General features: G+C 43.7%; 1 protein-coding gene across 1 annotated transcript in view; it reads right to left on the reverse strand.

Moving 5' to 3' along the window:
• Positions 1–362: 362 nt before the first annotated feature.
• Positions 363–27,746, reverse strand: part of LOC147622495 (WD-40 repeat-containing protein MSI4-like) — a 121,461-nt gene continuing 94,077 nt past the window's right edge. Inside the window, exon 16 of the mRNA XM_086822070.1 lies at positions 363–749. Within this exon, the coding sequence (XP_086678196.1) occupies positions 648–749 (102 nt within the window). The 3' untranslated portion in view covers positions 363–647. The remainder of the gene's footprint in view (positions 750–27,746) is intronic.

The raw sequence follows: 27,746 nt of genomic DNA on the forward strand, positions 1-27,746 counted from the left end.
AGTCAATGCAAAATTGTCTACATATGGTAACACAGCATGACCAGCACGGACCGCGAATCTGTCATCCCTGAAAAAAAAAGAAATTTTCCTTGGCCTTGCCATTTGACAGGCAATGGCATTGGCCACTGGCCTTATGCAGCGTTCTTAGCTATGTTGTTCTTCTACTGATTATGGTAAGAATACTCCCATATTCTTTGATCTAATATATTAATCCCAAGCTATTGCTACCGTCTCCAAACAGCTTTCCTCTCTCCTATGCAAAAGACCGGATCGGTGCACTCAAAAAAGGGTGGTTTGTTTGATCATCTAAGGTTTCCAAATACATACAGAAGAACCATGAACCCTATTTCAAAAGGCATATATGAAAACCCATTGCAACTTGAAAAACACGAACACATACCAATTGCAACTACTTCGTTGCACACACGTGCACAACGTTTGAAACTTTTCGCACAAATTACAGATAAGACCATTCTTGAAACCTTCTCATTGAAACAAGAGAAGCACAGTTTTTGTTCCTTCTCCCACGAATCACAATTAGAACCATTCTTAAATTTTTTTGAGAACCAGCCAATTACATTTTTTTCTGGAAAGTGGTCAAACCATCGTAAGGCTTTTCGCATAGTACAACGCGAACCAAAGAGTCTTCACTTGTCATCTACACAAGCTAGTATATGACTCTTGAATTGTTCTAATTCTGCCAACACTTCTTCCTCTGGCCTGTAGATCAAATCATTCATCCTCCAAATCTGCAAAGATAAAAATCTATTAGACCAACATAAGTTAAATGACATAAAAAGTGTGAAGTCATAAATAGTCATACACACGCTGACCAAGGAGAGGCTTATCAAGAAGCCAGGATACTTGGGCATTCATTCATCACATGCATTGAGGATTTTTACGAAGGGGCTCCAGCTACGCGTGGACCATAACACACAGGAGGTGGAGACCATGGGAACCTGCTGTGCTCCATTGTTCATCATCCTACAAAATTTGAGGGAGAGGACCATAAATGTGTCGCTCTCTACTTGCATGAGATTCCTATGAATTAAAAATGACTCTTGAAAAAGCACAATTGCACGTGGAAGCATTCGCACTCCTTTCTTCCACCGATCGGCCAGAAACATACATGGAAAGGGCCCCGAAGACTGCCAAGTCGGCACTCTAGATAAGCCCCATTCTCATCTTGGAGACAGTATCCAGCACACACAAGATTTCTGGAGCCACATTACTACCAACGCAAGATGACCACGCAAAGCCTCGAGGAAACAATGACCACCACTCATAGCAGAGGAGGGCCGTGGATATGTTTCATGAACACATCAAGGATTCACAATCTTGATGTAATTCTTTGCAGCTTTGTAGCCCTATTTTTTGAGAGTGTGATTTTGCAGACAGGAGCACATCAGGCCGAAACACACTAGTACTTGCAGCATTAGTAGAGGACACATAGGCAAGTAGAACTCAATAGTACTTCCTAGTGCTTTTATAGCATTTGCTGGATAACAGCCATAAGCAGAAAACCCATCTGGTCAAAACTCACTAGTACTTCCTGGTGGGTTTCTAGCATTTGTCGGATTCAAGTCATAGAGTTTTTCATTCTTAATGGCATAGCATTTGGGAGATCCTCTAGGCATCTCCTAACACAAACTGCTTAACTGTATTGTACTTTTTTGTCTCATAACCTTCTGCAGATGTTAAGAATCATCTCACTGACGGACCAGGCAACGTACATCAGAGATTAACGTTAACCAAAATTGAGCAAAAACACGACAGAGAAGGAGAGAGAGACCTAATCTACTATGTTGCCAAAACATGCTATATTTACAAAGATTATCTTGGATCTTAGATCCTGCTTATGCATACCTATCTACTGGATTGTAGCTCTAGCCTCTAATGCACATGGGGGCTGCTCTGTCTTGCTGCTTCACAACTTCAGTACTGATCCAGATGCCTTGCTTGCTGTTGCCCTTGGTCATGGTTCTTTAGCCCTTGGTCTTGGCTTGGGAACCTCTGTATTTGAATGCTCAAGAATGACTCTTGACATGCCTTTATAGGGAAGCGAAAGCAAGTCAGGTTCAAGTTGGCTAGGGCTTTCATGACCCCGAAAAGGTCTTTTCTTATGTTCGCCCAACTTGTGTCCCAACTATCGGTCTATGTCCTGGGAACTACGAGCGCCTATTGGGCTGCCAAAACTGCCCCAATCAGTCCATAATCTACTCTGTACTTTGACTAGAAGGCGGCTGCAAATAAGAGGAATGTCCACATGGCACTCACTGGAGAGATGTATACACATTGCAGTATGTTAGCTCCCAGGAAGTCCTCATATGCTATTCTAGAGGAGGGAGAGCAGTTTAATCCCCTCCATGCAGACATCATTGACTTCTCCTTTTAGGGGACTTCAATGCCAGGACTCGGAGCAAGCAGGTATCTGTATATGACCAGGATGAGCCAACCATGCAGGAGACAGACTCGGAGGAGATTGGCATTCAGCGAGCATCACAGGACAGAGGGGACATTACAGCATCATGGAGAGAGTTCCTCATGCTGGGGACCACAGCTTAGCCATCTTCAACAAGATGTCCCGTTGGCCTTCTTCCGGAGCTCTTCCCACATGGTGGAGGCTGGAGTACAGTGGATTACTGATGGGACCTCCATCTTTAGCCACATCCATACATACCTTCCTCATTCCCACCTGCCCCTTGGAGCCGACCATGCCTATCCTTCCTTCAGCCTCAGCTTTTCCCAACCATCCTCACCGTCCATCTCCCACTACCCCCAGATTCATTTCCACCATGATGGGGTGAAACCGGCCTTCAGAAATCTGACGGGCGGTGGAACAAACACTCACACACAAAACACTTCATCACCCATGAGAACCTGGGAAAGTAAAACAAACAGGGGAGCTAGAATGCTCTTGCAAATAGTACAAGTACACCGATTGGCCCCAAAACACAGTGGTGCCCCTTGTGGTATTTCTTTACTTGATCAAATAAGAGTACAAGGTACAACTTGTCGAATCCTTTACCAGTAGGATCCCCTTTTGCTTTTCACCCAGGACTTTTCCCAATAAGATCTCTCGCTATTACAGCAAAGCATTCCATAGCGAAGGCACACCTATACGACACCTCCCTGCTTGAAAAGGTCTTCTCCATCTCAACCATGGATTCCCACGAACCCTTTCCCAAACAGCAGTAGGGCTGTACCAAACCATATGTCCTTCCTATAGTCACAGCTTGCATGTAACCTCGAGAAAACTAGAACCTGTTCACATGAATCCAGAGACATGCTTTCCACACGAAACCAAAGACCTGTGTCCGATAAACCAAAGACCTGTCCTCTCGATACCAAAGTCCTGTTTCTTCTCGAAAACCAATGTCTTGTTTCCATGACAAATAAATCCACGTGTGCACCATCAATCACGATGCCAAAAACTCAAAGAGAGAGAGAGAAATAGAGGATGTGTCAAGCAATCCCTGAATACACATAGGTCCAAGACGAAGAGCAACACACATCTCTTCCAAGAACATCATCCTGTGCATCTTAACTTGATCCTCTTCATCCCAATCTCATAAACAGAACCTGCTTGTGAAGAGAGAGAGAGAGAGAGAGAGAGAGAGAGAGAGAGAGAGAGAAACCCCTTGGTTGTTAGCCCCTCGGTGCCTCCTTCAGCTCGCCTTCTTCCAAGAGAGAGATATAGTCGTGCTGTCCAACCCAACAGTCACCTGGAGATTGTCTCTACTGGCTGCTTCCACACATGCAACCTGCCTGCATCCGACTGGCTCCTGTTTGCTAGCTGCAGCCCATATGCGCAACCACTTGGTCTTCCACACGTGCAGCCTCTACCTGAAACCTGTCTGGTTGCGTTTTGCTGACAGTAGTCCATGCTCAGCCACCTGGTCACCTGCCTAGCCCCCGTTGCTGATTGCCCGCTTGGCTTCCCCTTGCTGCCCCGCTGGCAGCAGCTGGTGGTGGAGGCAGCTGCACCTGGCGACGACAACAGCAACAAGTAGCAGCGGCCAACAATAGCTTCAGCACGAGCAACAAAATCAGCCAACAGCAACGGCAGTGGTGGCTGACGGCAGCAGTAGCAGCAGCTAGCGGTTGAGGCAGCTGATGATGGCGGCAACAGCAGCACCTCATGCGCAGCAACGCTCCAGGAGATGCGCCTGCGTACCATCCGGCCACCTTCCCACACGGCGATCACCACACGGCCACCTCCTCATGGCTCGCCACCCTTCGCCCTCTTTAAAGAAACGATGCGCTTTTCATTAAAAACGTTGAAAAGCAAAGATAGACAAAACACATGCTTTTCAATATAATAATAAGCCTTTAAAATTAAAGTTCCTTTTTGTCCCCTTTTCACACTTGGACTGGCCACCAACATGGGTTTCCTTGTCACATTCAACTGATGCCTGTCCACATTGTGCATCCCGTGCTTGTGCCCGTGCCCGTGCCCGTGCCCACCTGCTTGTTGTCCAGAGAGAAAAACACAGGGTCGTAACATGGGGACTCGACTTACTCTGACCATCTCTACCGCTATGTAACATATGTAGACCCCAATCTCCCACTAGCCGACCTCACCTCTCAGCTCACCACAATCTTACACACCTCTGCCATAGCCGCATTTCCATCCACCAGTTGATCCACCGCCAGACCCCCCACCGGCACGATGCCCCATGACGGGGAATGCCACACAACACACGTGAGTGTCTCCTACGTGAGGTTGCAACTGGCCAAATCCAAGAGCAAGATGCTCAACAGATTAACCAATACACAGCTAGACATAAGAAACGAGCACACATTAAGGGCCAATACAAGGATTTAGTCCAATCTCTCAAAGGTGTGAACTGTACTGAGGGCTGGAAGAAAATCCGAGAGAAACGCCCACCCACGCCCATCACATCTCCATCCATATGGCACACATATGCACGATCCCTGTACGAGGTACCAGATCAGCCCCCATGCCACCACCATCACATCCATGTCCCATCACATCCACTTTCTTCACACTTGCCATGGTAGCCCGAGCCATCTGGAGACTCAAAAACGACAGATCACATGACCATGAGGGCCTCTTGGCGGCAAAGCACCTCTCCCATGTGGGGGAGACTTTGGCACCCCTCCTAGCCCATATGTTCAACTGGGCTCTTTCGGAAGGCTTCCCACCCACCTGGACAGCCCAGATAATCACACCCATCCATAAAACTGGAGATCCCAGGGACCCCAACAATTACATGACTATTATGATTGGCCACACACTGGCCAAACTTTATGGGTTAGTACTTGAGATTGAGCTCAACACATTAGCCGAGAGACATGGGCACAGAGCATTAGGGCAAGTAGGCTTCCATAGGTCATTCTCTACTTTGGATCACAACTTCACCCTCTGAGCCATCATAGAAGAGGCCATAGCATGACACCGACGGGTTAACTGTTGCTTTGTGGATTTCTGCAAGGCATTTGATATGGTGCCTCGAGCCAAACTACTACAAAGACTCTAGGATTTGAGAGCACCATCTAACATGATTTGGGAGAGAGAAGGAGAGAGAGACCTAATCTACTATGTTGCCAAAACATGCTATATTTACAAAGATTATCTTGGATCTTAGATCCTGCTTATGCATACCTATCTAGGATTGTAGCTCTAGCCTCTAGTGCACATGGGGGCTGCTCTGTCTTGCTGCTTCACAGCTTCAGTACTGATCCAGATGCCTTGGTTGCTGTTGCCCTTGGTCATGGTTCTTTAGCCCTTGCTCTTGGCTTGGGAACCTCTGTATTTGAATGCTCAAGAATGACTCTTGACAAGCCTTTATATAGGGAAGCGAAAGCAAGTCGGGTTCAAGTTGGCTAGGGCTTTTATGACCCCAAAAAAGGTCTTTTCTTATGTTCGCCCAACTTGTGTCCCAACTATCGGTACATGTCTTGGGACCTCCGAGCGCCTACTGGGCTGCCAAAACTGCCCCAATCAGTCCATAATCTACTCCATACTTTGACTAAAAGGCGGCTGCAAATAAGAGGAATGTCCACATGGCACTCACTGGAGAAGATGTATACACATTGAAGTATGTTAGTTCCCACCTAGGAAGTCCTCATATGCTATTCTAGAGGAGGGAGAGCAGTTTAATCCCCTCCATGCAGACATCATTGACTTCTCACGCTTGGGCCAAGTTCTCCTCTGGAGTGCATTAGAAAGGGGATGAGCTACTCTCCTGAGGATTGAAATTGAATCCTTGTCAGGTATTTATTTATGTATTTTTAGATTCAGTTATTATTAAAATAAAATGTTGTTTTCACAAGTCTTGTCAGGCAAACTTATTACTTCCCGTTGCCTTCATCAAGTAAGGCCACCGGGATGGTGACTTTTCCCATGATTACCCTGACCGCGCCCTCACATTTTGAGGAGCTAGTGAAGGTCATTTGGGTATGAGGAAAACTGGGAGCAAAGCTGACTCGGGAGCACCAGGTATTACTCCCTCCACGGTGCTTCACCTTGCCAGGCATTAGTACGGGCGTGCCTGTTGGTGCACGGTCCTGGAAGACCAGTGAGGACAGGTGTTTACCCAGTGAAGGTGGGAGACTGCCTGTGAATTGGTCTACTCCGACAACTGATTCTTCATTGACAAAATCTTATTGTTTACCAGTTGTACTCACTCCTTGTTATGGAGAAATCTGGCCTTGGGCCCGTGAACACTTGTACATATAAATACTCGAAGAAATACAATTGTATTGAGGGGGGGCGGCCCTTTCCGGCCCGAGTGATGGTGTCAAGTGTTCTTTATCATTTTCAATTTTAATGTTGCAAGTATTGTCCATTGTTTGAATTAGTTAAGTGATCTAACATATATGTATTTTATCTTCCGATTTGTAGGCCTCTTGTAGGGAGCAGTTACATTGGTATCAGAGCCCGGTCGTCTCTCTTTCTCAAGTGGCGACGGTGTTTTGAGATCGGAAGCAAACACAGACACTTGACTCAATGGACAACCAAGGCAACCCTTTGGAAGTGCCAAATTCAAGAGGCCAGTTTAGTGCTTCTCGTGATTCCGATGTATTGCATGGAAGGCACAAGCCTCTTGAGAGAGTTTATGACAGTGCATTCATGGGACAGTCATCCCATGGAAAAGAGCCTGTGCAAGAGGATGAGCCCAATGCATTGAGGACTAAATTGGAGCACATGAAGAAGCGTTTGCACGCAAAGGAGCAAAAGCTCAAATTCTTGCATGAAGATCCCCATGTACAAAGTGTCATTGAAGCAAGGAAAGTTGATGCTATGGTGGATATGACCTTTGAGTCTATGGCTCGTGAAGTGGGCAAGAAGCCAAGGGAGTTGGCACTCTCCTATCTCATCCGAAAGGGTGATCTTAAAGAAGGAGAGGATGGAAAGTTAGTATTCAAGAATCCGCCTCGTTTGAAGCATGGAGACCCAACATCTCAACGATTGAGGTCTTTTATACACAAGGAAGAGGTATCAGTCACTTCTCGCCATGCATCTACTCCTCATGGGACAGGAGGAAACAAGTATGTGCATGTTGGAGCTAGTGGGCGATGATGGCCTTGTGGATTCAAAGGATGTTCAAAGAGTGGTTGGCATGCAAGCCGAAGGACTTTGCCCATTGAGTTATCTCGTGGTGAGACATTACATCATTTGGGAAGGTCACATGCATCTAGGCCACATATTCATAATGCACATGCCACCGTGCCTCATGAAACATCTTTGGTTTTGCCCATGAAGCCCATGCAGAGAGAGTTGCCCCGTTGGATATGGGGAAGAGAAAGAGAGATGAACATGAATCACATCCCAAAAAGCTCAAAGAGTTCAAGGCAAGGGATAAGTCCGTGAAGTTTGATGCCTTTCATGGAGAGTATGATGCCTCTAAGGTGCTTGCTTTTGTGGCACATTGCTTTTAGTGATGAGGACTTCACTGAGAAGTCTAAAATTCGTCATGCAAGCATGTTTTTGAAGGGGCCAGCTGCCCATTGGTGGATCACTGAAAAGACCACCAAAGATTCCATTTGCACTTGGAAAGAGTTCAAGGATAGATTTTATGCACAATTTTTTCCTCCAAATGCGGAGCAAACTCTCACACAAAAGTGGGATAGACTTGAGCAAAAAGACAATGAGAGTGTACAGCAATATGTCAACAAATTTTGGAAAGTCTTGCTTGAAGTAACTCCCTTTATGCAACTCTCCGAAGATAAAAGGAAGAGGAAGTTTCGCTCCGGATTGCAACCAGTTTACCGTTCGGGCATCGAATTGCCCCTGAAACACACCCTTCAGCAACTCATAGCATCTGCTCTTGCTACGGAGCAATTGGTGCTTAAATTACGCAGGATCAGGGAGGTTCTAAGGGCAAAGAGAGGGCTGTCCCAAACCTGCAAAAAGATGGACAGCCACCTAAAAAGAGCTTTTGGGAAGCCCAAAAGGGAGGTAAAGCTGAAAGTATCCCATTCAAGGACATTGCACCAAAGAAGAATAAGTTTGGCTTGACCCCCGAGCAAAGGGAGTAATATGCCAAAGAGGGGAAATGCTTTTCTTGTGGTAGTAAAGAGCACATGTTTAGGCAATGCCCTACCCGCAAAAAAAAGCAAGAGAACAAGCCACCCAAGGCAAATGTGCATGCCATTCCCGATGTGCAAGGTCACACTGAGCACGATGGCAAAGAGAGTGTGGAATGCAAAGCTTGGGGACAAATCAAGGACCAGCCTGCCTTATTCATGTTTGATGATTGTGCAACAAATAACTTCATCTCTACACAAATGGCAGCCGCCTTGGGCATAGAGATTGGGGACATGGGACCCCAGATTGAGGCAGAGACTGCTTTTGTTGGCAAAGAGGTGCAGGTCACTCCTCTTATTGGCAAGTTGCGCATACATATACAGGGTTATTTGGATCATGAGCATTTTTTGATTGCCCCTCTCAATGGATGTGATGTATTGCTTGGCAAGCCTTGGCATCGTAGGCTTGAGCCCCGCAAAGAATATAAAACCAACAGGATCACTTTTATGCATAAAGGCCGCATGCATGTCATTGATGCTGGCAAATAAGGGGATTTTATCCCAGTTGTATCTCACATCCAAATTAACAAGGCAATGAAAAAGAGTCTTTCCGCGTACTTGGTTTTTGTTCGTGACAAAATTGAACAAAGTAATGTGAATGTGGATGTATTGACTCAAGAAAGGCTGAATTTTCTTAATGCTTATAAAGATTGTTTTGCCTATGCATTGCCAGGAGAGCTACCTCTTGAGCAACCTAAGGATCATCGCATAGATCTTGTGCCAAGTAGTTCCCCACCTAACAAAACCTGCATATCGTGTGAGTGCCGCACAACAAGAGGAGATCATGAAGCAGATTAATGAGCTTTTAGAGAAGAGTTTGGTTCAGCCAAGCTCCTCACCCTTTTGTTCTCATGTGCTTCTTGTGCAAAAGAAGGATGGATCTTTCCACGTGTGGATTATCGAGCTCTAAATAAGCTCACCATCAAGAACAGGTTTCCAATCCCATGCATAGATGACATCTTGGATAAGATTGATGGCTCAACTTGTTTTAGCCGTATAGATTTGAAGAGTGGCTATCACCAAATTCGTGTGGTACCCTAGGATGTCCATAAAACCGCATTCACGACAGCTTTCGGATTGTATGAATTTTTGGTGATGCCTTTTGGCCTTACCAATGCCCCGGCAACATTCAACCATATGATGGACAGGATATTTCGACCCCATCGTAAATTCACAGGTGTATTCTTTCATGATATCTTGGTTTTCTCCAAGAATGAGAAGGAGCATGTTAACTACCCGCAACTTTTGCAGGCATATCTTGAGGCTTTTCAATTAAGATCGTCTGTTTAGAAGCCAGGGGAGATATCACCATTTGATCCATCACCATTTCTGAAAGCACTCCTATGGGATTGTCACTCCATAGAGCAGCTAGATTTATACCATGTTCACATGTGGCCAGGCTAGTGCCCCATGTGAAAGGGTCAGTTATCTGGTGTCACATGGACGAGAACCAGTTTTGGTGCCACCCGTGTGTGACCAGCATTGTGCCATATAGACGGGAGCCTGTTTGTTGCCACCCGTGTATGACCAGGATTATGTCTTATCCATGATGGGACTGTCACTCCATGGTAGGACTATGATATTTGTGCCGACCTTGTCTATGGGATTGTCACTCCATAGGAAGGCCCGTACCAGGACTTGTGTTTTGCCTATTGGACTGTCACTCCATAGGAAAACCAAGACTTCACATTTCTGTCACGCCAGTTTTGTGCCCGACAAGAAATCCTTGTATAAGTTTCATGAAAGGGAGATTTCGTCCATTACATGTGCACATGCATTTATGTTTGCATGCATAAACTTCTTTTCGCAGGACTTGTTTTCATATGTTTGCCTGCTATGTCATGCCAGTACACTGGACGAGGACGCCCCGAGTGTACCGTGTGATGTCTGCTGATGAGTTGGTGTGGCGTGTGAACAGATGGTCAGTATTGCCCTTTTTGGCCTTTTCAAATGTAAAATCCCTTAAGTAATGTCAACCTAAATGTTTATAAGGTTGGGTGTTCACACACACATAAAATTTTAGCTGGACATTTGATTTAATGTGGGTGCCCAACATTATTAAAGCTTAATAATAATATTTATAACTAGTATTGCATGGAAAAATACTGCTTCCCCACACGTGGATGGTTGGTGGGAGAGTGGTTTTTGTAAAGTACCCGCCTCTGTACCTGCAGTTTGTACACACCTCTGTACTTGCAATCTATACCCGCCTCTATACTTGCAGCCTATACCGGCCTCTATACCTACAGCCTATACCGGCCTCTGTACCTGCAACTTGTACCTACCTCTGTCCTGCACCCGTACCCACCTATGTCCTGCAACTTGTACTTGACTATACCTGCGGCATGTACCCGACTGTGCCTGCTGTGATGTATCTGATTGTAAATGCTGCTAAACCCGTATGCAATCCTTTATACCCGCCTGTTGCCCAGCATCTCTTGCAGCCCCTCTACCCACCTACAGTTTTTGAGTGCATTAGAAAGGGGATGAACTACTCTCTTGAGGACTGAATTTGAATCCTTGTTAGGTATTTATTTATGTATTTTCAGATTCAATTATTATTAAAATTAATGTTGATTTCACAAGTCTTGTCAGGTAAAATTATCACTTCATGTTGCCTTCATGAAGTAAGGCCATCGGGATGGTGACTTTTTCCATGATTACCTTCACCGCTGTCGTGAAGTGTGCGGTACAGCCAGGAAAGTGCGAAACTTCTAGCTGTGAGAGTGAATGTCAAATCCAACAAGGAATTTCACGTACAAGATTTTCCAAGGAGTATTGAACACCATTATTTCCATTGACAAATACATGTGTCCTCTTCCCTCAATACATCCTTGAGTTCCTCCAGGTGAATGCACAGATTTGCATGAAATCCTTTGAACCATTCACATGTGGGCATAACAAAGATTTCCAATTATTCCAATATACATGTGTCCAGCTATATCCATTACATCCAGTGCCCTCAAAACTGTTATTTCGAGATGTACTTTATCACCTGAAAACCTGCCTTAATGTCCTAACATCTCACAAGCAAAATATAGCATTTGGCATAGCTTTGACATACTCATAATTTTCAAAATCCATATGAGAAGAAAGTAAGGCAAATTTTCCTCAGCTTCAATGCATTTTTCACCAATCACCGAGCTCCAAATTCCTTAGCTTCTTCCCCAAAAATCCTTCTATTCAATTCAAAACTTCTTTTGATATATATATATGGGTTAAACGATTCTCTCAATTCGTATAGAATGAGAGTAACATTTAAGAGAATATATATATATATATATATATATAAAAAACACTTAGCTGTCGAGTTGCATGCGTGGAACTCCACCAACCGTATGCTTCATATCAATTATGCGAGGGTGAAACAGCTGGAGAAGCATCGCTCAGTGTTGGTTTAGAAAATAGCTTTTCCCATAAATACATCATTATGTCGTGCTAGAATTACTCTCTAATTCTAGCACCTACAAAGCATATACAGTCTATATATTTTTGAAATAAAAAAGCCTGGTCTTTTCGACGCTGTTATCAGACGCTGCATATATTTTTTTTCTCACTCTGCAATGGACGTCTCTTTCCGGTCGTTTTCTTCCTTTCCCCGCGGCGATCTCGGCGGCCAGCTATACATGCCATAGAAAGAAAACTGCCCGATTTCTAGAAATTCTCCAATATTTTGTTAACCTTAGTACTAAGGTTATAAAACATAACCTTAGCATTAAGGTTAAAGTCCTCAATGCCTTTTTATTTCCCCTTTTTCCATTGTTATGGAGTGTTGACCATATATATATATATATATATAATCAACTCCTTTTTACCTTTACACCATAAAGGTTTTTCTCACGCCTTAGCTCCATTTAACATCCTTATTGTGCATATGATTTCGCCATTTAAAGCATACAATCAAGATCCCGACCAATATGCACCATTAAGTTCTCTGTTTCAGTGCTAATGTCACAAGCAAAATCCAGTCTTATCAAGGCACAAGATATCTGCTGGCTCCAAAATTCTCCATAAGCATTAAAAAAAATCCTCCACAATTCACACCACACTGTCAAGGGCTTCAAAACCTGGCTCAGCCTCAGCTCATCTTAATGAACTTTATCTACAATATGAACATATATACTCAGACATCATATAATGATTCATCATGGCACATAACCTCATGCATCTGGATGTGTATTTGACGGCCTCACATGCACGGTTTCATATCATAGACGTGCCATGGCACGACATCCACCCCCTCTAAACCTGCACATCCTCTGGTATGTGCCAAATCTTCATCAAGGTCCACATATAACTGGATGTCGTCTTCATCTTCTGCAGTTCCAGGAAGATCATCCTCTTCCTCTTCAATCATATCCATACTTCCACTGTCAAGCCTCTCATCCTGAATCTCTTGTGAATCAAAAGGATCACCATCATGCCTTCTTTTAAATATCTTGACTCTTTTACCAGCCACAAGATTCTTTACTTCTGTTCCATCAAGCTCACACAGAGTATATGTGGCATTTCCATGCACATGCCTGACAATGTAAGGGCCAAACCATCTTTTTGCAAATTTTCTTTGAACAGTGAATTGGTTGTCAAGGCTACTATCATACATTAGAACCCAATCACCTTCTTCAATAGGTTTTGGCCGGAGTCTGTGTCTACTATCAAATCTTTCTTTATTTTTCAACCTTGCATCTTTCAGGCGAGCTTTAGCAAGCTCTACATCTTCAGGCCTCCTCTCCAACTGTCTTATTCGCAATGCAAGGAGGTCATCTCTGCTCAATCCTTCCACCCAGGGCAATACATTCCAAGTTAGAATTACTTCTTCAACTGGCATCACTGGTTTCTGACCATACATTAATTCTGCAGGCATGTATCCTGTCACTGAGCTATGAGTTGTACGGTCAGCCCACAAGGCATATGGTAGCAGCTTTGGCCACACTCTCATCCTTTCTCTGCATGCCTTAGCCAAAGCTTTAATGATTGGAGGATGTCCTCGCTCACTTTTCCCATTGCCCTCAGGATTGTAAGCACATGTTAGAGACAGTTTGATACTAATTCTAGAGAAGAATTCCCTAGCTTCTTCAACATCTAGCTCTCCCCTATCAGCTGTTATTTTCCCAACACAACCATATCGGCAGATCACATCTTCCAAGAGAAATTTGCATACTGTTTCCGTACTCTTTGTTCTAAGAGCACGCCCTTCTACCTGATTTGTCAAATCTTCTCTTGCAAGTGCTATATACCGCATCTGCCAAATTCCCAAAGGCATTGTAACTAGATCCACTACCCATTTGTAGTGCATGGCAGGTGGGTAGGTTGGTTGCAAGCCATCACGATGCCTCACATTTGAGTACATTTGGCATACCATGCATGTTTCCACATATTGGGAAATATCCTTGTACATTCCTCTCCACCAATATTTTTCCTTTATTTTGGTAAAGGTGGCCCACACACTTCTATGCCCAGCCCAGAGACTCTCATGGAATTCTTTCACAAGCTTTCCTTGAGTCTCTTTATCACATATGACTCTCTGTGGCATAGCATTCCTCTGTTTAGGATGTTTCCAGAGATACCCATCCTTTAGAAAGTAACCATATGCTTTTCTGCGGATCCTCTTAAATTCTGAGTCAGACCAATTCTCTTGCCTTGTCAGAGTGCTCAAATATTGACCAATAAGCAACCAATCCCCTTCATATATTTCCTCAATAAAAGACTCAAGTGCATTTGATAAGCAAATATGATCCCCCTTTGCATATGCTGTAGTATAGAACTTTGTACCCACATCATCAATGTCACTAACCATCTCTTCCTCATCTTCATACCTGGCTCTTGATAGCATATCTGCAACTGGATTATCTTTTCCCGCAATATGCTCAAACTCAGGATTTAGTGACTTGATATAAGCAATCCACCTAAGCATAGCAATATCTGGAGTGGTACAACTTGCTATCATCCCAAGAAGTGGCAAGCAATCAGTCTCCACAAGTACAGATGCCCCAATAAGATATTCTTTTTCACATTTTAGAGCAGTGACTATCCCCCATAATTCTCTCTTGATCTGTGGATACTTTCGCTGCCGAAAGCTTAATACCTTTGCTCCAAATCTAATTACATACCTATGATCATCCTCATCATCTTGCCCTACTGCCCATCCAATCCCAGTAGGACTAGTATCAACTGTAACAATCACAGGCCTGCCACACTCATAATCTGCCTTCTCAAAATGGGTGATGATTGGAGCAAATATTTCAGCTTCCGCATAGCTTTAATATGTATTGCACTCCACAAAAATTTTTGATTTTTCCTCAAAAGCTGATAAAGAGGATCTGCTACATGTGCATAATGTGGGATCCAAATAACATAAAAGACGCATGCTCCAAGAAATCTCCTCAGCTCTGTAACATTAATGCATATTTCCTTCATTCTTTGTATTGCATCTATCTTGGCTGGACAAGGACGGCGTCCACTAGTACTACAAAGATGTCCCACTATTAGCACTTCACCAACCCCAAACACTGATTTTTGCCCAGATAAAGTAAGATTCACTTCTTCAAGCCTGGATAGAATCATGTCACAATCCTTTATATGATCTGCCACAAACTTGCGGCACCCTTTTGAATCCAAATTCTCATCTTTGTCTTTCTCATCACAGCCCTTTATTGGCACATCATCCAAAAATGGCATAGTTTTTTGTGGTATGAAGTCCCGTAAGACTTTATTCATTCCATTCATCATATGTGCCACTGAGTTAGTGGCTCCCTGTGGTAAGGTACACATCCTTACTAATCCCAAAGGAGTTCTCATTGTGGTCAAGTCCCTGCTTTGCATATCCAGCTGGAACTGATCATATCCCGAATACAGATCACCCATAGAGTATATAGCTTTCCCTGCAAATGCTTCTGCAAACTCATCCACAATTGGACCTGCTCCCACATTCCTAATTGTGACTTTGTTTACAGGTTGCATGTCTTGAATAAAGCGCAATGTCCCATTTTTCTTTGGTACAGTAAACCATCTGTTGGAATATGGGGCACATGAAGGCTCCAAGATTCCCATCTTGATCTTTTCCTTTAGTAATTCCATCAACTTTGGCAAGAGAGCCTTTGGTACTGGAATTGGCCGCAGGTTCCAGGGCACATGTGGAACAGTAAAGATCACCATTGGTGCTGTTACACTTGGATCAACACAACCAATCTCATGCGGCTGAAAGGCAAAAGCTTTCCCATGTTTTACAAGCATCTCCTCAAAGCATTCCCTTTCAACTGGCAACAGAAAATCCCTCTCACCAATCTTCAGCTCTTTCAGAGTTTCTTGAGTAAATTTATGCCCAATTTTCTTCGGATCTCTAAGATTTGGCTGCATAGAAGCTTCATCTATCTTCTCCTTGCTTCCTGGTGGCAAGGGCAAGGCAACTGGCTTCACCTTTTTTGCAACCGTTTTGTACTTTGTATCAACATGAGCATCCATCTCACAATTCATGTTTTTACATTCCACCCCCTCAAATTCCTGGATTATATCATACATCTTCACAGATGACACCTTTATCATTTCATTTCCACCCTGTAAGCATGCTCTTCTCATATCAAAAAGCACATCCATAGTATCTATAAATGACACCTCATCAAGCACCCCTGAAATAAACTCATTCTTCTCCAAAAGACCACACTGCTCAAAACTTTTTTGTTCATTTTGTATATGTTTTTGCATGCCATGCTTTAAATCCTTGCTTTTTACAAAAACCAGTGACCCATAGCTGGAGAATCCCTGAAAATTTGCTGAAAAACTATTTACATTGATTGAGTCCTGCGAGAACTCATTTCCCCTTGTACCATTGGAATCCCACTTTACAATGGCACCTGGCCAAAATCCCTCATCTCCCTGTAATTCATAAACTCTCTGTTTATCTTTGGGAGTGACTGTGCCCGAAGAGATTCACGATTCCTTTCATGATTAATGCAAACTGTCAAAAACTGAACAGCCTTTTTGTCATCTTTACTCCTTATTCTTGCATAAGCTGAACCATCATCCAAAACCTTTGTTTCCATCCTTACAGCTGTAATGTAGGGTTGCCCAAGAATGAGGGGATACGATGACATCTCCTGAACAAAGAAATTCTGATCATCCTTCACATCCCCTATAGTTACCCTTACATTTGGACATGCTGCATAAAGCTCTCCAGATGAATTATTAGCTGCTTTAATCATCCACCCATGATCCACATCCATTGGCCACTTACATTTGTTGTAGAGATTTTTAGCCATAAGATTTATTTCAGACCCATGATCAATTAGAGCGACATATGGCTCTTCCAAATCACCTATCTTGACAAGGGTTTCAGTGGTGGCTCTTGCCCAATGGCTCCTGGAGTAATGACTCTTTGTAAGAACTTCTTTTTCGTCATCCTCTTCCACAAAACGCACTTGTCGTGCCCCATCAGCAGAGTGATTACATTCCACCACATTTTCTCTCTCTTCCTTTTTCTGTACCTGTACACCATGAGTCTTGGAAGTGCTTGCTTCCCCTTGTGATGGAATAGATTCAATTATGGACTGCCTTTTTCTTCGTATAATATCAATTATCTCATCATGAAATTCTTTCTTTGCAATCCCCAAGACTTCCCCTAGTGTGAATTCCACCCTGCTGTTTAGAATTCTCTCTTCAAGCACCTTTTTGAGATCTGTTGCAACTTCAATATCAGATTGAAGCTTGTAGAGTGGACTTTTTCCTTTACCCTTCTCCTTCATTTTTGCTGGCATTTCTTCCATTGAAACATCATGTGGAGGTCTGCTATGCTGTGGAGGCATATGTGATGGCCCAGGATCCTTCTTTTCACTTCCACGTGTAACTCTTTTTGATGGCCCTCCTTCCTCATTTTCCCTTTTACGTTTCTCCTCAACCTGTGCCTCATTATTTTGGCATTTGGCAATATAGGCATGAATGGATAAAGAATCCACAGGCTCCTCCCAGCCAGTCTCAAGGCGTATACAATCACCTGCCTCATGCAAAGCTTGCTTTGACACTTTCTTTGATGCAATTAATTCCATTGTTGACGGCCAAAAATTCTCATTCTCATAATCCTCATCATTCTCAAATCCCTGCTTTTGTTGACCAACCTTTAGTCCATAGGTTGCTGCCTCAACCATAGAAATGGCATGACTAGCAACCATATCTTCTACCAGCTTTTTCATCCCTCCTTTCCCAAAGTTTGTACTCAATGGAAGTCCAGTCTCTGTAAGATGGATTTTCCCATCTTTGAAGAACACAAGTTGATTTTTAAGAGCTTCTTTATAACTGGTACAATCCTTCTTTGCATGCTCTGGGTCGTCACACCATATGCATCTATATGTAAACCCTTCTTTGGTTTGAGGCCTTTGCATAGAAGCCTGCCCCAATGGTAGACCTTTTTCTTCGATCCTGGACATCTTCAATTTTAAATCACGCATACCCTTGATAAGCTCATCCATCGGCCCATCTATCTTAGGAATTGTGGCAGCTGGCTTGGATAAACTCTCAGGGGTAACAGCAGCTATGGGGGTTGCAGAGCCCATCACCATTTTATCCCTCCTCCGCTGCCGCTTTGCTAACATAGTGACTGCATCCTCAACATCATTCCAATCACTCTTTAATCCTTGCTCTGTATTTTTATCCTCAAGGAGGATTTCCAATGTCTCCTGGAGATCTTTCCCAGCTGCCTGCAAGAAGAGCTCTGTCTTTTCTCTGTCCAAAGTTGCACGCTCTATTCTTGACAACTGGGCATAACGCTTCTCAAACTCCCTTAGCAATTCTGTGGCAGAAATTCCCATTTTAGATTTTGTGACCCATTCCAAAAAAGTTCGTTTGGTCACTCGCTCAGAATCCTCCATGAAGTATTCATCCTTTAAAGCAAGTTTGAATTCTTCCCAATTTCTGCCACCCTGTGCTGTCTGCAATCCTTTTATGCGCTCTCTTATTTCAGGAACGCATACCAACTCGAAACTTCGAACCATATCCTCCTCGGTCACCCTATTTAGCTCCATCTCCTTTATATAATTGCGCAGATACTTTGTAATGTCCTTCCCATCAAATTGATCTACCTTTTTCACAATTGATTGTAAGGCTTTGGTCATGGAAATCTGTCCCCTCTCAGCAGCTTGTTGCTGTTGCATGTACATGGAAAACATTTGGAACATCTGCATAACTCCGGGGTCAAAATGAACCCCCTGGCCCTCAGAATTCTCAGCCATAGCTTCGCTGTATGTTTCACCACACTCTCACCCCAGCAGTTTCACGTCGGGTTCACCAAAAGATGTCGTGAAGTGTGCGGTACAGCCAGGAAAGTGCGAAACTTCTAGCTGTGAGAGTGAATGTCAAATCCAACAAGGAATTTCACGTACAAGATTTTCCAAGGAGTATTGAACACCATTATTTCCATTGACAAATACATGTGTCCTCTTCCCTCAATACATCCTTGAGTTCCTCCAGGTGAATGCACAGATTTGCATGAAATCCTTTGAACCATTCACATGTGGGCATAACAAAGATTTCCAATTATTCCAATATACATGTGTCCAGCTATATCCATTACATCCAGTGCCCTCAAAACTGTTATTTCGAGATGTACTTTATCACCTGAAAACCTGCCTTAATGTCCTAACATCTCACAAGCAAAATATAGCATTTGGCATAGCTTTGACATACTCATAATTTTCAAAATCCATATGAGAAGAAAGTAAGGCAAATTTTCCTCAGCTTCAATGCATTTTTCACCAATCACCGAGCTCCAAATTCCTTAGCTTCTTCCCCAAAAATCCTTCTATTCAATTCAAAACTTCTTTTGATATATATATATGGGTTAAACGATTCTCTCAATTCGTATAGAATGAGAGTAACATTTAAGAGAATATATATATATATATATATATATAAAAAACACTTAGCTGTCGAGTTGCATGCGTGGAACTCCACCAACCGTATGCTTCATATCAATTATGCGAGGGTGAAACAGCTGGAGAAGCATCGCTCAGTGTTGGTTTAGAAAATAGCTTTTCCCATAAATACATCATTATGTCGTGCTAGAATTACTCTCTAATTCTAGCACCTACAAAGCATATACAGTCTATATATTTTTGAAATAAAAAAGCCTGGTCTTTTCGACGCTGTTATCAGACGCTGCATATATTTTTTTTCTCACTCTGCAATGGACGTCTCTTTCCGGTCGTTTTCTTCCTTTCCCCGCGGCGATCTCGGCGGCCAGCTATACATGCCATAGAAAGAAAACTGCCCGATTTCTAGAAATTCTCCAATATTTTGTTAACCTTAGTACTAAGGTTATAAAACATAACCTTAGCATTAAGGTTAAAGTCCTCAATGCCTTTTTATTTCCCCTTTTTCCATTGTTATGGAGTGTTGACCATATATATATATATATATAATCAACTCCTTTTTACCTTTACACCATAAAGGTTTTTCTCACGCCTTAGCTCCATTTAACATCCTTATTGTGCATATGATTTCGCCATTTAAAGCATACAATCAAGATCCCGACCAATATGCACCATTAAGTTCTCTGTTTCAGTGCTAATGTCACAAGCAAAATCCAGTCTTATCAAGGCACAAGATATCTGCTGGCTCCAAAATTCTCCATAAGCATAAAAAAAAATCCTCCACAATTCACACTACACTGTCAAGGGCTTCAAAACCTGGCTCAGCCTCAGCTCATCTTAATGAACTTTATCTACAATATGAACATATATACTCAGACATCATATAATGATTCATCATGGCACATAACCTCATGCATCTGGATGTGTATTTGACGGCCTCACATGCACGGTTTCATATCATAGACGTGCCATGGCACGACACCGCGCCCTCACATTTTGAGGAGCCAGTGAAGGTTATTTGGGTACGAGAAAAACTGGGAGCAAAGCTGACTCGGGAGCACCAGGTATTACTCCCTCCGCGGTGCTTCACCTTGCCAGGCGATAGTACAGGCGTGCCTGTTGATGCACAGTCCCAGAACACTAGTGAGGACAGATGTTCACCCAGTGAAGGTGGGAGAGTGCCTATGACTTGGTCTACTCCGACAACTGATTCTTCATTGACAAAATCTTATTGTTTACCAGTTGTACTCACTCCTTGTTATGGAGAAATTTGGGCTTGGGCCCGTGAACACTTGTACATATAAATACTCCAAGAAATACAACTGTATTGAGGGGGGAGCCAGCCCTTTTCGGCCCCAGTGATGGTGTCAAGTGTTCTTTATCATTTTCAGTTTTAATGTTGCAAGTATTTTCCGTTGTTTAAATTAGTTAAGTGATCTAAAATATGTGTATTTTAACTTCCGATTTGTAGGTCTCTTGTAGGGAGCGATTACAGATATAATCAACAATTCTTCATAGTTTTAAACTTTGTTTGGTTATTCGCTACTCAATTTTGGTACTTTTCTTTTCTTGATTGTAAGTATTAAAGTAAAATTGTAAATAAGTTTAAAGGCCCAAATTTGAAATTTCAGATTTGGGTCCCCAAATTGGAAGGGAAAATTGCACTTTCACTCTCCAATTGAAGGCCCAAATTTGAAACTTCAAATTCGGGCCCCTAAATTGGAGGGGGGACAATTACACTTTCCCTCTCCAATTGAAGACTCAAATCTAAAATTTCCCCTAAATTGGAGGGGAAAATTACACTTGTCCTCTCCAATTGAGGGCCCAAATGTGAAATTTCAGATTTGGGCCCCCAGACTTCAGATTCTATTGTTTCATTGTCCACCTGCCCGGGATTGAAACGTTTTGTTCCAAAATAAATCGTTTCAACAACGTTTTGTTTCAGCAGTGAAACGTTTCGCGGTAACCTTGACCTGGTTCACGAGGCAGGGACTCAAGATGGATAGCCTCCCCCCCACTACAGTATTACCCGGACTCCCCATTCCCGGACTCCCCATTCATCAGGCTCTCCAGGATGACAGAAACCGGGTGATCAAATATGATTTATTGGGACTATACATACAAGATACCTGGATCACAACACATGAGCCACTCTCACACAAACGACAGTACTACATGGATACTTTCATGAGGCTTATAGAGGATGTTTTCATGCTGAGGGCCATATATCTTGACATGTCACACGCCATGCGGATGGCAGTGGGCCAGCTACGGGTGTCATCACACCACCTGAGGATAGAGACAGGGAGAGCCATGCAGACACCTTGTGAGGAGAGGATATGCACTATATGTTAGCAAGAGGTTGAGTCAGAGGAGCGCTTCATATGTAGGTGCACCGTATATTATGAGATTCGAGGGAGGTTCTATTGTCTCTTTAGAGAAGGGTTTGGACCCTTATCCAGGATCATGGATTACCCAAATTAGCGGTGCCTGGGCCTCTTCCTACTAGAGCTTCATCGCCATAGAGACACACTGATTAGGGACTCTAGGCCCCATGGAAGACATCCACCCCAACCCCAAGTGACCATCACTCAGTTCTTCCGACCACGAGAGGATGCCCCACCAGCCCTGGATGACATACCCATACCCTCATTGAGCCACACATCCTCTAATGCCTGACCCCCCCTAGACCCCACTCTGGTGTAAGTCTAGACTAGGCCACAGCACTACAATGAGCCCGATGTCCTAGACTCCCTGTACCTCGCCACACCACAGACATCAGCCCCACCTTGAGGAGATCTTGGAGAGGCACAAAGCAACCTTCCCGCCCGGCGGATCTGCACAGCCTTCTACAGGCTAACCCCATGCTCAATATCCTTGATGGCCCCTGAAGGGAGAGAGTTAGGGTTTCATGTGGGAGACACACACAGAGAAGAAGGGAGAGAGAGAGAGAGACATGTGGGGATAAGTCAACTCACAGTATGAATGTGTGACTCCCCTATCACACATGTATATTTGCTCTAGTACACATGTGCACTTAGTACATTAAAAGTACTAAGTGTACTATGTACTATAAAACTTATGGGCTAGTACACACTATAAGGGTGGACATAATGCCTTTACCCCAACCACCTCCCACTTAAAGGCAAAGTGCCCTTAAATGAAGGAAAAGAAAAAAACAGCATGTACATGATAATATACAAGGCCATATCAAGGCTGAAACTAGCCTCATCCAATGCCCATCAAGTGTCTGCAATGAGCAAACCGCTCTGGAGGCAAACTCTTTGTCAACAGATCAGCCATGTTGTCATCCGTATGAATTTTGACAAGCTGAATCAGCTTGTTCTCTATCACCTCTCTGATGAAGTGATACTTCACATCCACATGCTTCGTCTTTGCATGAAAGACAGGGTTCTTTGCCAACTGGGTGGCACTCTGACTGTCACAATGCAACAATGGAATATCCCCTGTATAACCCAAATCAAGCACTAACCGAGATAGCCATAATGCCTCCTTGCAAGCCTCTGTGGCTGCAATATACTCGGTCTCTGTAGTAGATAAGGCAGTGCACTTCTGCATCCTGGATATCCATGACACAGCACCTCCTGTGAATGTAAACACATAACCGGTAGTAGACTTCCGGTTCTCTGGATGACCGGCATAATCCGAATCCGTGTAACCATGCACTAATGCATCCTGTTTGCCAAAGCAGATGCACATATCCTGTGTGCCCTTCAGGTATCTCATGACACCTTTCACTGCTTCCCAATGCTTCTTGCCAGGGTTGGCCATGTATCTAGTAACCACTCCCACTGCAAATGCAATGTCCGGCCTGGTAGCAACCATCGCATACATGAGACTGCCACAAACTGAAGCATACGAAATCTTGGCCATATCAGCCCTGTCTCTATCCGACTGTGGGCTGTCCATAGCACTGAGTTTCACATATGGAGGCAAAGGAGTACTAGTCTTCTTCCCCCCTTCCATATTGAACCTCTGCAAAACTTTGCCAATGTATTCCTTCTAAGACAAATACAACACATGCTGATTTCTGTCCCGAAGTATCCGCATACCCAAAATGTGATTTTCATCACCCAAATCCTTCATATCAAAGGTCTGATGCAGCCTCTTCTTCAAGGCATCCATCTCTTTACGAGATTTCCCGACAATCAACATATCATCAACATACAAGATGAGGATCAATAGACTGCCATCCAAAGCTTTCTTGGTGTATAAGCAGTGACCTATGTCACTCCTCCTGAAATCCTGGGATTTCATGAATGTATCAAATTTATGATACCATTTCCTTGGTGCCTGTTTGAGCCCATAAAGACTCTTTTTCAGCTTGCATACAAGCTTCTCCTTTCCATTCACTGCATAACCCTCTGGCTGTTGCATATATATCTCCTCATGGAGATCACCGTGAAGAAAAGCAGTCTTCATATCCATCTGAATCAAATCCAGATCATCATGAGCAACCAAAGCTAATACAGCTCTAAGTGTGGTCATTTTGACCACTCGAGAGAAGATCTCATCGAAGTCCACACCATATTCCTGCTTGAAGCCCTTAGCCACTAACTTGGCTTTGTATCTTGGCTTTGCATCAGGTGCAACTTTGAGCCTGTAAACCCACTTGCATGGCAAAACCTTCTTGCCTGTAGGCAAATGCACCAACTTCCATGTTCCATTTTTGTGCAGAGAATCCATCTCTGACTTCATAGCACGCTCCCAAAGAGCCTTGTCTGCCCTCTGTAAAGCCTCCTTATAACATGAGGGCTCCCCACAGTCAGTGAGCATCAAGTAGTCAACCCCTGGAACAAACCTGTCAGGGGGTCTGCAGGGTCTTGTGGACCTCCGTACCCAATGACCATCATTTGCAGGTTGCTGTCCAGGCTGCATATCACCTATTGGTGGCTCCTGTTCCATGCCATAAGGTTGAAAGATCATGCCCGGTATCTCCTCTAACTGTGGGATATCCATAGGGATATCTACTGCCATCTCTGGCTGTCCATTTGGACCATTTTCAGCACCATTTAAGGGCTGGTTTTGTTGCTGTAATGGCTGATTTACAGCCCTTGGTTGTTGTCCATGATGTCCATCATCATCAAAGATGACTCTGCCAGGCTCCTGTTGCCTTGCAGGCTCCTTATACATGCATGTTTCATCAAAAATGACATCATTGCTGCGTATAATCTTTCTATTCACTGGATCCCAAAGTCTATACCCCATTTCACCTCTGTCACCATATCCTAGGAATATGCATTTGTGAGACTTAGGATCAAGTTTAGTGCGTATTTCCCTGTGTATGTGCACGTACGCAACGCAACCAAACACTCTCAAGTGCTTGTAGGACGGAGGCTTCCCTGTCCATACTTCCTCTGGCACTTTGCCACCAAGCCTCGTGTTAGGTGACCTGTTTATAAGATGAACGGCTGTCATAACAGCTTCAGCCCAAAAACCATGAGGTAACGCAGCATGTGACAACATAGAACGGACCTTCTCCTGAATGGTCCTGTTCATCCTTTCTGCTGTCCCGTTTTGTGGAGGATCATAAGGAGCAGAGAGCTCCCTCTTGATGCCTTCAGCATCACAAAATTCCTGAAACTGTTTGGACATATACTCTCCACCATTGTCGGAACGCAAAGCCTTCAGTGTTTTGCCAGTTTGATTCTCAACATGAGCAACAAACTTCTCAAACACTGAGAATGTATCACTCTTCAAACGAAGAGGATAAACCCACATCTTGTGTGTGGCATCATCAATAAAAGACACAAAATATTTTGCCCCTCCCAAAGAAAGCTGAGGCATCTCACATACATCTGTATGCACAAGCTCTAACTGAGCATCTTTCTGTCCAAGAGCTTTCTTGTGGGGGCACTGGAGTTGCCTGCCATATATACAATGCTCCAAAACTGAAAAGTTGAGAACTTTAGAGAAGGCAAGTAACCAAAACGAGACAATTGCTCCATTCCTTTGACACTCATGTGTCCCAACCGGCTATGCCACATAGAGATTTCCGGCAGCTCGGTTGCATTTACATTAGCATGGTGACAAGCATTAGCATGCATCAAGTAAAGAGTGTCCACCTTAGAGCCTCTGGCAACAACCAGTGAGCCCTTACTAATCTTCCACTTTCCACTACCAAATGTGGTAACATAACCAGCATCATCAAGCTGTCCAGTAGAAAACAGGTTCTTCTTGATCTCAGGCACATGCCTGACATCATGGAGCATAAGCTGTGAGCCATCTGAAAACACAAGCCTCACATCACCTTTGCCAAGAATCTGGCATGCATGGTTGTCACCCAAATAAACTACTCCTTCATTGCCAGCAGTATACCTGACAAACAAGTCTTTGCAACCTGTGACATGAAAGGAGGCACCTGAATCAATGATCCATGAGTGCATACCATGACCATCTCCTGCAAGAAGTGAATGGGCATCAAGTGAAGACATGAATAGGACTTCATCCTCACTGTCACCTGCATGTGACACATTGACTTCTTCAATCTTGACTCCACTTTTGCCCTTTGGCTTTGCATCTTTGGCTTCATCTCTGTCTTTGTCTTTTCCTTTGCCCTTTTCCTTTTGATCATTCTTCCATTTGTAGCATTGCTTTTTGAAATGTTCCTTCTTGCCACAATAATGGCATTCCAAGTCCTTTTTGGAGCGGGACTTGCTCCTTCTCCATTCTTGGCTTTTACCCCTTTGCTGGAATCTCCCACGTGCATTCATTGCATTGGACTTTCCAACAGAGTTGTTCTTCCTGTTCGTTCATCTCCTCTTGAAGGAGAGCACCCTCCACATCTGCATATGACAGCATAGCATTTGAATTGCTAGTGGCTGTCCTGAATGTGTCCCAACTCTTTGGCAAAGTGCATAAGAGAAAGGTGGCTTTGAACTCATCGTCCATTGCCAACTTTTGATTGATGACCTGGCTGACAACACCATTAAACTCATTTAGATGGGCTGTCATAGATGCCCCTTCCTTCATTTGAAGACCTATTATGAGTTTCTTCAACCAATACACTTTTCTTGAGGCACTTTGCTGGGCATACAAGTCCTGCAATCTTTGCCACATTCCCCAAGCTGTCTTCTCTTCACGTAAAGAGTCTGACACAGACAACATGATGGTGGATCTTGCCAGCTCATCCATATCTTCCCATTCTTCAACAGTAAGAGAAGCGGGCATTACACCCCTTTCTTTGATGGGCTTGTGCTGCTTCTTCTGGAGCAACACATTATAGCACTGGGTTTGCCAAATGTCATAATTATGTGAGCCTTCAAGCTTCTTGATGTGAAGCAATGAAGAGCTCTCACCTGTGGTTTCCATAGCAATATGCAACCTTTGACACAGTCAATGCCTGACTCCCTGCAAGATGTGCAAACACTGCACCAAAGCACACAGAGTGCTCACAGTTGTTCTCCCAAAGTTTATCTCCCACTGCGGAAGCACGAATGCAACTCTCCTCCCACTGAATGTGATAAAATCACCAAAATCTGGTTGCTGCAGATTTATGACAGCACCTTAGATGTGCTCTGTTCCCCTTCCAAAGTACTGTACAACAGTACTAAGTGCTCACTAATGATGTACCAAATCTGTACTGGCAAGTACAGCAGCTGAAAATGAACCTTTTCCTCACTCAAATCAATGTACAGCCATGCCAAAACTTGTACAAAGTTGTACCAAATCTGTACCAGCAAGTACAACAGCAATAAATGCTCTCCTGGCTGTCCAAATGAGTGAAAATCAGACCTTGACAGTCCCTACCACTGCATACAACAGTCCCGGACAGAAATTGGGCAAAAGCCCCTTGACTGCAAGTGGATTTCTGAGGGTTCAAGGCATAAAAGTCTTCCCTGCTGCTTTGCCAAGCTCAACAAGCACAGAATCTTGAAAAACCCCTTGATTCAAGATCAATTTCTGATCATGAATGGTACATTAATGCACATGAAAGGCATCCAGAGTCTTCACAATGCTTCCCCCTGGCCACATATACATCCAATACATAAAAGCCCCTTGATTTATTGGCACATTGAGTGCTTGACAGGCATCCACACATTGCCCAAAACATCAAATGCCAATGCCTGCATGCAAATTAACCCAATTGGCACAAAAGCCCTTTGATTTGCACTCCAATTTCCTGCAATTTAGCCCCGAATGTGAGATTGCTCACATCATACAGCATGTATGAATGCTCAATAGCACAATTACATCAAAAGCCCCAAATGTTGACACCCAATTTCCTGCCAATTGTCCCGGAATGTGACCAATGTCACCCAATTGTTACCAATTGTGCTCAAATCTGAGCCATTAGGACCTGTACCTCATAGA

Source organism: Cibotium barometz, chromosome 28 (assembly GCF_041138505.1).
Source record: "Cibotium barometz isolate CiBa-2024 chromosome 28, ASM4113850v1, whole genome shotgun sequence".
Classification (NCBI taxonomy): Eukaryota; Viridiplantae; Streptophyta; class Polypodiopsida; order Cyatheales; family Cibotiaceae; genus Cibotium; species Cibotium barometz.